The following is a 14,200-nucleotide window of genomic DNA, read 5'->3' as shown; positions in this document are numbered from 1 at the left end:
TAGTGCAGACAGTATTACTTTTGCTCTTTTGCGCAAATCCACAGCCCGCTCCAAATCTTCCCTCAGACTGCCAGACAAATACAATCTATTGGATCAGGCAGATTTCAAGGCCAGGCCTGCACACATGGCTGCCTCAATGCCCTACTTTCTCCCTCCCAGCACAGCCTGTTGGATTTCTAATTTTTCTGGTTTGTTTTTCTTCCTCTCACTCTGAGTCTCCAAACCTTCTCCACCATCTCTTTCTCTCTCTCTCTGCCTTGTTCTTGTAGCTGAGACTTACTGTCACTTTTTAATCTTTCAACTGCTTTCTGTTCCGCTGGTGCAGTCATCCACGACATGAACAGTAATGCAATTTGCTTCTGGTTCCAATCACATACACATGCTCACACACCAGGAGGCTTCGGGATAAAGCCCAATCTCTTTAGGATAAGAGAGAGCATCTCTTCACACATTGGTTGTAGCCCTTTTGGACATCCTGAGGGAGAGAGAAAAAAAAGGGGACATTTGAAAAAAAGAGAAGGAGGAGGGAGTGGCCACAGAAGAGATGATACATTAACACTTGCCTCGTCTCTGAGGGGAAGTAAAGAGCTGTAAGATTGGGTGGTGGGGGCTGCAGCCGAGAGAGTAAACCCATCTCATTAGATCTGGCTCATTTGATTAGGAAAGCAACTGATGGCCCGACTCTGGGCCTATTTTTGGCATCCCCCTGTGCCTCACCCAATCACAGGCTCCATTAGTTACTGCCTGTCTGTGACTGCACAGTCATAATCATTATGTAACCTGGGTAAGAGCATCAGACAGATACACTCTGTAGCCGCCTGGAAGTGGTTTGTACCCTAATTAAACAAAGGCAGTCTAAGTATTTACACATGTCGCATCACTGACTAACATCTAAACGACCAGCGGGAGTCAGCAGCACAAACATACATAATAATTCAGTCTGGCAGGTGGAGTGACCAGAGTTATAGTAACTTTATTTTTAAATTATATTTTCAGTGAAAGTGCTCCTAGAAAGGTAGCATGAGTCTGCGTACAACTTGAGCCATCATTTATGGTTAGTGAGAGACGTGGGGAGAGGGAGTTTCAGGGAGGGAGTGACTGTGATGTACTGTGTCAGGGAACACAGGGCCTTCAGGCTGTATGATCTCGCCAAATAGAACTCCCCAAATGGTGTCACTGCATGATATATATACATTTGGTGTAGCACATGACCCACTGATATTAAGTTGGGTTGTAGTAAGATTACATAATCATTAATAACTTAATGTCTAATCAATCAAATAAACATGTATTTTCACACCTTATTTGTACTTAAATCATGTCACGTTGCTACAGCAGTTGGATATATTTTAGGCAGTAGGTTTGAAAAAGCACACAATTTGTATAGTCTAAGTCCCTGATACTCAAAAATAATAAATGCTAGACTGAATAATAAAATATTTTATTCATTTAACATTGATCAACAGAATAATATAATAATACAAAAGTGAAACTCATGCCAAAACCTTTACAAACATCCATCACTGTCTTAAATTAGCAAGCAAACATTCCCTCATGAAGAACACTTCAGCTTTTAGGGAAATGAATATTTCTCAACAAAACAGCAAGAGAATAAAAGTGGGAGTGTGGACTTGGAGTGAGGACTCATGGGGGTGTCTCGTCCCAACAGCAGTGGACATCCAGTGGACAGCACCACACAATTGCTTCTGGAGGTCAATGTAAAATACACAATAAAGACACATAGAGAGACGTAGAAGACTTAAGATTGTGTAACGTGCATTCTGATGTGATATATATCTGTGTCATTATATAATAGAATTATTTTTGTCTTTCATATTATCAATAAAAATCACTTAATTTATGTACATAACATTTTCTGAAATACTTGCTCTGCCCAAAATCATTGGACGGCGTCAAATGTGGACATCAGGACATTGAACGGGTGAAGGGTAGTGGAACTATGATATCTGAACTGAAGTGAAATATTTTGAAAATAAAAATGGGACTCAAACAATATAAAAAGTCAACTGAAAATCTGATAAAAACGAAAATAAAAATATATCAATATCCTTTTTTTAAACTCCAGAGTACAAGACATAATCCAATGAACCGTCTGTATTGGGTCGGTGAAACAGTAAAGAGCCGTCATGCAGGCCTCCTTAAAGCATGTTATGAAAGAAACATCAGCTAATTATGCCGGGAATCACTGGGATGGTTGCATAACAGAAGCCCAGAATGTCTGTGGGCAGCTCCAAAATGGCCAGTTTAGGCTCTGTGTCCTGTCTGCTGATCCAAACCCATCGGAGTGCTGTTTTCACCTCTCGTCCAGTGACGTCAGCGGCCACACATGCTGTCTCTTCCTCGCTTGCGCTTCCGTCAAATCAAGCTGTGTCCGACTGAAATGCACATTTTTTTTGCATTTTCATGAAGAGCAGACAGATGGTTTAAAAAAATTTAAAAAAAGGACATGGAGGGAGAGAAAATTTCCGCCGTGACCATGGATACCATGTGTAAGTGTCAGGAGGCCTGTTCCTATGTGTGTAAGAGACAGTGTAAATATGAGTCGATGTCTGTATGTCTCTCTCTCTCTGTATGTGTGTGTGGGTGCATGTGTCTGAGTGTGTGTGTGTGTGTCTGAGTGTGTGTGTGTGTGTGTGTGTGTGTCTGAGTGTGTGTGTCTGAGTGTGTGTGTGTCTGAGTGTGTGTGTGTCTGAGTGTGTGTGTGTATGTGTGTGTGTGTTACAGCATCTCCACATAATTTTCAGGGATTAGGCCCTTCTTCCCCTCCAGCACTCCCTCCAGCCAGCCGGGCTCCCGCGACACACTCACTGCAGAGAGAGGAGATGGCATTAACACACACGTCATACACACACTCACTGCAGAGAGAGGAGGTGGCATTAACACGTCATACACACACGTCACTCAAAACGCATTCAGCACTAACACATCACACTCAACAAGGGCCAAGGGAAAACTCTCATAAGGTCACATGACATGAGGGAATAGAAAGGAACAAAAGAGGAAAACCAAAAAAAGGTAATAGTGAATTATTCACAATTCTGTCGCCTGTCTCTGCCTTCGTCAGGGGACCAACTGGTCCGAGCTGTTTTCCCATTGACATGAGGCGACAGCTATTACATGCCCTGTGTGAAGTGTCTCCACTGCTAAGTAGTTCAATGCTAAGCAACAGCCACCAGACCAAAGCAGGGAGCCATGCTTATGTGGCTTCACAGCTGTGAAAGCTTAAGAGAAAACAAAGACTCAAAAGAACTGTAAGTCACAGACTTGACAGGTAGGGGCATATCAGAAAATATTCAGGCAATGGCAGGTGCTTTTGTACTGCCTCAAAGCAGTCTTGCACCTCCCGCACATGTTTGTAGCTTTTGGCTTTTAACCGGTACATTTGTGAGTATGGGAAATATGAGGCCATCCTACTGGCCAATCAGAAAGAAGTATTATCCGCAGTTAAGGAAGTGGGTGACTACATTTCATTGTTTTACAGTGACTAAAAAGTCCTCACTATTTGAGTTGAGAAATAAACATCCACCCCTTACACAGAGCACCTGTAGATGCCTTCTTACACAGAGCACCTGTAGAGAGGCCTTCTTACACAGAGCACCTGTAGAGAGGCCTTCTTGCACAGAGCACCTGTAGAGAGGCCTACTTACACAGAGCACCTGTAGAGAGGCCTTCTTACACAGAGCACCTGTAGAGGCCTTCTTACACAGAGCACCTGTAGAGAGGCCTTCTTACACAGAGCACCTGTAGAGGCCTTCTTACACAGAGCACCTGTAGAGAGGCCTTCTTACACAGAGCACCTGTAGAGAGGCCTTCTTACACAGAGCACCTGTAGAGAGGCCTTCTTACACAGAGCACCTGTAGAGAGGCCTTCTTACACAGAGCACCTGTAGAGAGGCCTTCTTACACAGAGCACCTGTAGAGAGGCCTTCTTACACAGAGCACCTGTAGAGGCCTTCTTACACAGAGCACCTGTAGAGAGGCCTTCTTACACAGAGCACCTGTAGAGAGGCCTTCTTACACAGAGCACCTGTAGAGAGGCCTTCTTACACAGAGCACCTGCAGAGGCCTTCTGTGGAGGTTGGGAGGACAAGGCCCCAGAAATTCAGACTTTTGATCGCCCCCGCAGGTCTCATTTTCTCTCACTCTGATTACAACTCTGTCCTGTCACTCTGAGACTGATCTGGGGATTGTGTGTGTGTGTGTGTGTGTGCACGTGTGCGTGTGTGTATCTGTGTCTGTGCTTTTATGGAGGGCGGTGGGCGCTTCCCTCCACCCTCCCACTCCTCTGTCTCCTTCCCTACCCCACTACTTCCATCTCTGATAAAGCATCAACCATCCTCTCCACATTTGTTTCCCAGTCCCTGTGGAATCCAATAAAAGACGCATGCTGTCCTGTCCGGTGCTGTGCTGTGCTGGGCTGGGCTGGGCTGAGCAGGCAGAGTGATAACGGAGGGCTAACACTCACCATTTTGGAAGATTGCGCCGGCCTGGAAGGAGAGCTCCGAGTCATGCTCCGCCTCACAGGGGTAGACGGCCTTGGCCTTCTGCTGGCTGACACTGAGAAATGGAGGCAATCAGTGAGGGGGAGAAACTCTGCCTTACAGCCCAGCCTTCAATCAAGAACACCGTCACGCTCCACAGTGTGTGTGTGTGTGTGTGTGTGTGTGTGTGTGTGTGTGTGTGTGTACGTGTGTACAACAACTGCAGCCTACAAGAGGTATTGTTGGGTAATCAACACGTTCAATCTACAAAAATATCTTCCTGCACCCCCCCTCTCTCTGTTTGTTTGTTTGTTTGTTTGTTTGTTTGTTTGTGTGTGTGTGTGTGTGTGTGTGTGTGTGTGTGTGTGTGTGTGTGTGTGTGTGTGTTTGTGTATGTGCATATTTGTCTGTAAATTCAATTCAAATTGCATACAGAGGCTGTATGGCTGTTTGGTCTCTGCTGGAGTCTTTTCCCACTTCAACAGTAAATCCATGAGGTGTGCACCACACAAGGGAAGGAAGGAAGGGACACTGGGGAGGATGGATATCTACGGGGCATCAGAGTAAGAATGGATGGATGGGGGGAGAACTAATTGTGCTCTAGGAATAATGTCAATGGAAGATCTAATAATCTTAATGTCACAGTTTACGTTCACTAATATCCGGTCTCAGTGTCAAAGCCACGGTATTTATGCTTCGGAGACACCTTGCCACAAGTGATGATTTATAATGGGATCTCTTTAGTACAAACAGAAGCTGGTCTTTCGCTACCTGGCTGACTGATAAATATTTCATGGGTTTCCTGAGAGCAACAACAGCGCGTTGGAGACAGAGACAGGCAGAGCACAAACACCTCCACTCCACACAAACACAGACAGCTTGGTGCAATGGATGGATGCCAAGGCAGACAATATTTACATACAACAAAACAGCAGGGAGGGGATGGGCAACATAAGCCATATTTTTAGGCTGCACCCTCTGTTCCTCTCTTAACTGGGGTTGATGGGATTGCTCAAGAAGGGAACATTACATGTCCCCCCCCCCCAACACTGAAATATGGAATATGTAGACTTGGAGCTGGGGCTGATCTTAACCATCACTTTTCACGTATTTTCAAAAGTGTGAATGTACTGTGTTAAACATCCCAAATAGTCCGAATGTGGAAATGTAATAATGAATGAAATGATAAATGTGTTCTGTAACAGGAAGCAAATTAGGAAGGTTAGAAGTTAATTAGGCTGCCCAGAACCATTTGTGATGTGTTTGAAATGGACACATTTGTCAGGCTGGTGTTAATTTGTGTCTCTTCAGCCAAATATCAGCTATTCTACATTTAGGCTATATTTGGAAGATACCTTTGATGGCCCCTTTAAACAGCATCTATACACTTGACACAAGCAAAACAAAAACTGAATTGTCAGAAAGTACATTAGAAACAGACAGAGTGTCTTTAAGAGAAAGCCTTGAAAGTAAAACCCACAGCACACCCAGCATGCTGTAGTAAAGACCATGCAGCCCCACACCAGCCCAAGGGAAGTGCTACTCTGCTGGCCTTCCTTCAGACTGGAGGCACTAGGAAGTGGGGCATTAGTGGAGTGGAGTGGAGAGCAGTGGGGCATTAGTGGAGTGGAGAGCAGTCCACGTGTGAGTGGGGCATTAGTGGAGTGGAGAGCAGTCCACGTGTGTCTCACCTCTCCTCCGCCTGCTCGCCGTCCGTGACTCCTCTCGGGGCTCTGCTGGGGGAGACCAGAGGCGTTCCTGAGGTAGCAGAGATGGTCCACAAGGCCATGGCAGAGCACATCCTACACACACACAAAACACACACTTTTACTCACAACTGAATCTCACCAAGGCCATGGCAGAGCACATCGTACACCCACACAAAACAGACACTTTTACTCACAACTGAATCTCACCAACTCCTGCAGTTGGCATCAAAGTTAACCACATGTTAGTGGCTGAGCATGCACCGCCACAAACAGATACACATACACTCACATAGACATACAGACAAGCAGACACCAGTTAGGGACAGACTGTGTTCCCACGCATAATCTATATGAAACAAGGCAGGGGCAGAGAGTGTTGCAGTCCAAAGATGTGCTCGTCTGGGTCTGTATGATATGAGAGTGAGTCCGTAATTGTGTTTATTTCTTGGTGAGAATGTGTGTGTTCATTTGTGTTTATTTCTGGGTGAGAATGTGTGTGTTCATTTGTGTGCAGTGCTGCTATGCACTCTTAATGTGGTCAGGACTGGTGCTGCTGGAGTCGGAGTGGAGACGTCCAGAAGCCAAGGGCTCACCAAACATTCCCATCCCTGTACTGACTAGACAGCCCTAGCCTCCCCTCAAAACTGTTTTTTTCCTCCCTCCCACCTCTCACTCACTCACTCACTCACTCCCTTCTCTCTCCTATTCTCCCATGTCCATGCCCTCATTGCACTACCAACACTACCAACCACCAAAACCATCTAATACTGAAGCTACATGCAGTCAAGCTAATAAAACAATGCCCTCTTATAGTACATATCATGATTACTATTTTATGCCTGAATGGGCGAGAACCTAACAGCAGAAAGTGCAAACATGATGAACAAGGATTGGGTGATAAAGGGGATTGACTTGGCGTAAAAAAAAAGAATCGTCACCATAAAGTTTAATTTTAACACTTGATAATAAGACTGGAGTACTGAGGCATATTTAATGTGAAATCACACTCAGCTTCACTTCATCTTCATTTTCATCTCTGCCCTCCGTCTCCGTCTGCCTGCCTCAGTCTCGATCACTACAGCCACCCTCACTCTCAGAGCTGGCCTCTCTCTCGCTTTCTCCTCCTATTCTTTTCCTTTCTCTGATCATCTGCTCAGCTCAAATAACAACTCCAACCTGAAGCTGTTGTAGCTTTGGGAAAAACCAGACTGCTATGATTTCTGGTCAGCTTCTCTGATAGGAAAGTTAACACAAAAATAAGGGTGTAAATAACACAGCTCAGGTGATGTGCTCTGAAACTACCGTCTGCAATATTTGGGTGGAAAAGAGAGCAGATTCAAATGCATACATACACGTATAACAAGCTTCCCCAAGAAGACAGAAACAAACAGAGGCATGGCAGCGAGAGAGTGCAGAGGAAGAGGGTGAGAGCGCCTCAGGGAGCCAGAGAAACCGAGAGAAAGGCTTAGTTAACGGAGGGAGGAGAGACTGAGGGAGAAACAGAAAATCAAAGAGACAGCCAGGCAGACAAATATGGAAGGACTGAGTTAGAGAGGGGGAGACGGAGGAGGAGGATGAGGAAGAGGAGGAGGAGGTGGAGAGAGACAGGAGGGAGACAAAAGAAACAGGACAGAGAGAAGAAATGAGATAGAGAGAGAGGAAAAGACAGGGAGAGAGAGAGAGGGAGAGGAAAAGACAGAGGGAGAGAGAGGGAGAGGAAAAGACAGGGAGAGAGAGGGAGAGGGAGTCGGTGTCAGACGCTAGGACAGTAGATGAGTGCGGGTGATTAATGGTTCTGCAGTCGGTGAGCAGCAGCAGCAGGAGGCTCCAGCTCACTGCAGTGCAGCACAGACTCACATTAACCCTCTGACACAGGCCTGCTGCCAGCTCTCTCGCTCTCTCGCTCTCTCTCTCTCTCTCTCTCTCTCTCTCTCTCTCTCTCTCTCTCTCTCTCTCTCTCTCTCTCTCTCTCTCTCTCTCTCTCTCTCTCTCTCTCTCTCTCTCTCTCTCTCTCTCTCTCCTTCTCTCTCTCTCTCTCTCTGTCTGTCTCTGTCTCTCTCTCTCTCTCACACACACACACTTTCATCCCTCTCTCTCGCACATGGAGACTTACTTTCACACACAGTCTCTCTCTCCCCCAACACACACACACACACACACACACACACACACACACACACACACACACACACACACACACACACACACACACACACACACACACACACACACACACACACACACACACACACACACACCACACACCACACACACACACATTATGCAAATAGAGAATCTAATATAAAACTTGTTTGACCAATTTAAAAGTTTAATTTTCCAAAATCCATGCATCTAATATGATCTATAATTATTCACTGTATTTTGCCGAATGCAGATTTTGAATTGAAATGAATTTCACCGTAGTTACCCTGGCAACTAAGTGAACAGCAGAGAAAATGTGTTTTTTTTTTTTTTTTTTAAACCTAAAATTGCTTCCACAATTACAACTAGGCCAGAGCAAAGAAAATTACTCTCATCTAACAGTCCGTAAAAATAGCTCTGTTGACTAAACCACGTATTACCGGCAATTTTCAATTTCTCCAATGGACCTCTAGTTTCTGACTTAGAGAGTTACTGTAGGGGTACACGTGCACAGTAAAGGATGAAACACATCTGCTCACTGGTGGAACAGAAAACAGCTCTTGGATCAGCCAAAAGGGTCCAAATGAAATGTAGATTCTCCATAAGACATCACATGCCTCATAAGTGAAGTACAGCGCTGTGAGGACGGACACATGTGTCCGGATCCTGTGCATCTGGACATGGGATCCAGTGGCTCAGACACTGTTTGCATGGTGCCATGTCAGACATGTCAATAACCTGGGAGGCCCAACTTTCCTAAAGCTTAAAATGGTGTTGCCATCGGTGTGCTGGTAAAGAGGGCCATGGGATCACAAAGATATAATCCTGGAAGAAACTATAAATTCACTGGGTGCCCCAAACACAAACATCACAGACGCTGAGTGCCCCAAACACACACACAAACACACACATCCTGCCAGAGGATGGCCAGAGCCTTGCACACATGAACCTGCCCCACGGGGAAAAAAAACCTCATTGTAGTTAATTATAATAATTACTACAGCAGGCAATAACACCCACAATTATTTACCACATATGCATTTCATTGCCCTTAAAGCGTTTCAAAGTTGTCCTTTAAAGTCTTTTTAAAACCTCCAAGCGTTACACACCCATCCATTTTCACAGTTCATTCAATGGAGACTAGTGAGGTAGAATAGTGAGGTAGAAAACAACTTTGAGGCCCACGCCAACAATTCCCTTTGGAAAAGCCGGTCAGACACATTCAACAGCTTCACGTGGCACTAGGATGGTTTATTGTGTTTAGGAGCAGACCATAGCACATCATCGCTAGCACCGGAATAGATTTAGAAGGCGACACGGGCGGCATGACACCCGCTGACACACAGCAAGGAGGGCCTCCCCTAAAGGACAGCAGCCCTAGCAAGGGTAAACAAGATAAACATGTCGCCATGTCGACAGCGTTTACACGGGCAACTGCACAGCCACCTGTCCTGCCTGCAAATGAGAAGTCAGATTTATAGTACCGCATGGCGACGATCCTCCTCTCTCCTCCAGCAGAAGGAGCAGACATGGAGGAGGATGGCTGTTACATAATGTTAGTTGGCTGGAGGAGTCAAGCCCCTAGATATATTGTTAAGAAACTGCCATGACTACAATTGGCTCGTGTCCAAAAAGAATGGCTTTTTTTTTTTCCAAAGTAAAGTTTTGGTACTTTTATTTTTCCACTCTAAAACTTTTCGATATCTCCTGCATGACAGTGAGCTAGAGAAAGTGTGTGTGATTGAGAGAGGCAGACCGATAGGGAGAAACAGACAGGACGACAGTGAGAGAGAAGGAGAAGAAGTTCATTCCAAGGTGACTCTGCAGTATGACAGCACAAGGACCAAATTTCTCCTGCACCATCAGCATTCAACACAAGCCCCGCAGCTAGAAGTCACTCTCAAGGGCTGGGCTAAGATATCAGCTTACCAGACAGAAGGACAGACAGGCACTGTGACAGACAGACAGAATGATAGATAGTCTGAAAGAGGAATCAAGAGAGCAAGAAAGAGTAAGAAATGCCCAAGTGTCTAGTTTTGTGTCGTAATAAGGAAAAGAAAGCCCTGAGAATGGAAACAAAAGCAATGAAACAAAACCGTAAAAAACTGCACAAAAAAAACACAGCACTATTCCATAGGTAGAATGAATCTGTTTTCAGCACTTTGCCTTTTCTGACTGAAAGCAGTAGGCTTTGAATTTGTAGATGATGATGAACTGATGGTTCTGCTCTGCGCAGAAACAAATGTTTGCGTCGGATCAAATTTAATAAATACAAAATAAATATTAAAGACGTGAGGCTTGGTGTTTGTAAAACTGTGTATGAACTCGTGTGTAGGTGACATGCTGCAACCCGTACGTGTGACCATAGATCTTAGCCTGCCTGGTTTGGCAGGTAAGCACACATGCCCAGACGCATGGACAGGCTCTCTTACCCGGGGCTGTCGGGGCTGGGCGTGGCGTGGCTCGTGTCGTGGGGGTTTTTGGCCTTCTGTGGGGGGGTCCCGGAGGAGTGTGAGGAGGAGACCGAGTCGTTGCTGCCTAGGGAGGCCTCATCGGGAGCGGGCGGCGGGGCGCTTTCACTCCCCACAGACACTGAACAAACAGATGGCACAAGTTCAGGACGGATCGGACCACTTTACATTGCATTACATTCACTCAAGAATCAACTCACCTTTCACTCTTTTTGGAAAAGGTCATGTCTTTCATCCACCCATGACACGGAGATAGGATAGCATACATTCTTAATTACAGAACTAATAAATAATATACCTGAGGCCATCTTTTCATAAATATAATTCATATACTTGGCAGAAATGTAATACCCTTCCTGAGAATGTTGTGCTTCACATGGCTTACCATCATATGCAAACAGTATTTTGATGTCTATCCTTGGAAATATATAATATAATAATATAAGTATACTAGACAAACTGTAGTGCTGAAGTGATGTTATTTAGTGATCAGTGTCTGTTTGTAAACATGCCTGTGGTTACAAATATATACAATTCCTACAAATACCTGAATAGAAATAATTTTTTTGTGACAATTGCAGGTGAATCTTTTTTACCATTTTTTTTTTTATTTGGGGGGTAAATATAATTAGGTTTTTCTGTTTCGTCAGCTAATATTAGCATTGCAAAGATTCGCTCTTTTAGCTGAAGAAGCAGTGTACACTCAATGAATCATCTGTGTAGCAGTTTCAGAGTTATGCAGTGCTGGACACAGCTGTGTGGATTCAATGCTTCTTCACACAGAGCTTTAAGAACAGAGCTACTGAACTTAAATTAAAACTGTGTGTGTGTGTATGTGCGATATTTGTTTTGTGAGAAAAAGGATCTTGTCATTTAATGTTACCATATTGTTAAGACATTTGTTCTAGCTCATTTCTATCCCCCACACGCTGAGGCAATGTGTACTTCCATCATTCAGTGGCATCTACAGATATACTCATGTCTTTAAAAACATACTAGCTCAGCTTTAATTAGCTTTAGTTTGTCTTTGGCCTGATAAAACTGCAGTCTTCAAAATCCAATCCGATCCAATGTTAGAACAAGACAAGGCTCAAATCTGCTAATACACTTCACTTTTGATGTGCTGCTGTCTAGGTCGCCAACTCTGTGGGAGAGATGGGAAACAAAGCCTAAAAATATAAAAGTAAACAAAGTGACTATTGGTACGGAATTCCGTATCGATAAGATTGGCACTATTGGTACGGATCTGCGACGATAGTGCCTTCAAGTCCACGCCCCGGCGTTCAAGTATAGTGGTGGTATAATGACCTGGGTTCGATTTCCTGTCATGCACAATTTTAATAAATTGATTCTAGTCAGTAACTTTAATCAATTTGTGATGTCACAAAGTTACTGACTAAACATTCGGCTTACACTGACGAAGCCGTGCCCAGAAGGGAGCGCTAGCGACCAGAGGTGTCCACGCCGAGCAGAGCCCAATTGCCCCCGCATCGACTGAGCGCCACACTAGGATTCGCTTCGGCATTCTTTTGTCCCTCTCCACTGATAAACACCTAATGCTGATAATCCCTGATGCTACAGAATGGCGATAAACCATATGGAGAGAAATCTATTCATCTGTACAGAAAAACCATTCCAAACCGATAATATTCAAACTAATGGTACAGAATCGAATTCTGATGCAATAGTGCACAAACTATAGTTCCAGTTCTGTAGCCAGTGCCAAAAGTAAAACCATTTCTTCACTGAGGAAAGTTAGCTTTAGCCAATGATCCCCCTTCCAGTTAAACTGCTCAGCATATATTCACAAACAGAGTGTTGCCTCCATTCAAAAAGGTGTATTTCTGTTTTTCAGATAAAATATAGAATTTTTACATTTCTATATATTCTACCACCAGTGACTGACTAATGTTGGACAATAACAAGGGAAATACCTATTTTGCTTCTCTGATTGATATCTGTCCCAGGTGACTGGCTCTTGCGGTGGACTGTGCTAGCTTGGAAATTATTGAAATGACTGGGGATGCCAATCCATCACTCTTCCCTGGTCTGTATAACACGGCCATGATGAAGGTGCTGGTGGCCACCTCAAATCTGCTTTGACAAGTTATTCATTCAACAGACAGCCGGTGAGGCTGGAATAAGCCTGAGTGATAAAGATGTGTGAGGTGGGTGATGCTGGTGTTCCTCACACCACCTCCCTGCTGACTGTGTTAACGCCGCTCACCTCAGCTGTGGGATTCAGCTGCACAATGACAAAAAGTAGAGAATGTCTGACAGGACATGAAGGCCACATGCCTCTATGTGTGGAGGCTCAGGGCAGCCCAGTGGTGTGGTACCTGTCTGGATGTCCAGCGCCTGAGGGTTGTACACAGCCAGGGGTCTGTTCTGGCGACCCAGCTTCTTGGACTGGCGTGTGGGGGCTGAGAAGGCCGTCGCAGAGGGGCACTCGCTGGGGATATCACCGAAAATCTGGAAACAAAAAGTTATCTATGTGAGTGCTAACAGTTCCTGCTAAGACTTTAAATACTTTGGCTTTGCCCTAATTCTATGATTTCCCAGGCCCCAGCCAAACCAATGGACATGTATCGGTCTCAGAAGGGAGAGGGATGGTGGCTTCACTGCTGAAGAAAGCGAGGCAGAAAGCAGAGGCTGAAATCTGAGATTGCTGGGAAACATCTTTTTTTGTATCTTTTTGTTCTTTTTTCCCCCCTATGACACTCTCCTGCGAATTCCTTCTTCCTGTTTCATTTTCCTCCCTCCCTTCATGTCACTTTCCCACACCCACTCCCTTTTCCTCTTTCTCTACCCCTCACAATGATTCTCCTTATCCTTCTTTCCCCATTTCTCTCCTCTTGATTCTTCTTCTCTGTCTCTTTTTCCATCTTTCTTCAGCACAGATGGATCAGAATGCAGAGAGCTGTCTGCTCACAGCATCTGGGGCTATCGACAGCCTGGAGAGTCACACAAGAAGCTAATATCTGTCTGTGAGAGAGAGAGAGACAGTGAGAGATAGAGGGAGACAGTAAGTGTGTGTGTGTGTGTGTGTGTGTGTGTGTGTGTGTGTCAGAGTGAGACAGAGATAGAGAGAGTGGGATAGTGTGTGTGTGTGTGTGTGTGTGTGTGTATGTGTGTATGTGTGTGTGTGTGTGTGTGTGTGTGTGTGTGTGTGTGTGAGAGAAAGAAAGAAAGAAAGAAAGAAAGAAAGAAAGAAAGAAAGACAGAAAGAGAGAGAACGCAACAGACCAACCAGACAACAGAGAGAGACTCCGAGAATTGGACAGACAGAGCAGCAGACTGCCAAGTCATTGCTCTGAATCTCAGACTGCATCTCTCACTGTACTGTAACGGTACAGAATATTAAATATTATCTTCC

At 44.8% G+C, this 14,200-nt stretch overlaps 1 protein-coding gene across 3 annotated transcripts in view; it reads right to left on the bottom strand.

Annotated features, from left to right (window-relative positions):
• Positions 1–2,668: 2,668 nt before the first annotated feature.
• Positions 2,669–14,200, bottom strand: part of arhgap10 (Rho GTPase activating protein 10) — a 50,677-nt gene continuing 39,145 nt past the window's right edge. For 2 of the 3 annotated variants that reach the window (XM_012831345.3, XM_031560488.1), the window contains exons 19-23: positions 13,164–13,296; positions 10,786–10,945; positions 6,194–6,304; positions 4,487–4,578; positions 2,669–2,828 (exon numbers count right to left, since the gene is read on the bottom strand). In XM_012831345.3, coding sequence (XP_012686799.1) covers positions 2,740–2,828; positions 4,487–4,578; positions 6,194–6,304; positions 10,786–10,945; positions 13,164–13,296 — 585 coding nt within the window. In that variant the 3' untranslated portion in view covers positions 2,669–2,739. The remainder of the gene's footprint in view (positions 2,829–4,486; positions 4,579–6,193; positions 6,305–10,785; positions 10,946–13,163; positions 13,297–14,200) is intronic. The other variant, XM_012831346.3, reaches the window with a different exon arrangement.

Source organism: Clupea harengus, chromosome 22 (assembly GCF_900700415.2).
Source record: "Clupea harengus chromosome 22, Ch_v2.0.2, whole genome shotgun sequence".
NCBI classification, from domain to species: domain Eukaryota; kingdom Metazoa; phylum Chordata; class Actinopteri; order Clupeiformes; family Clupeidae; genus Clupea; species Clupea harengus.
Note: the sequence above shows the minus strand (reverse complement) of the source record. Positions and strands in the feature narration are given on the sequence as shown.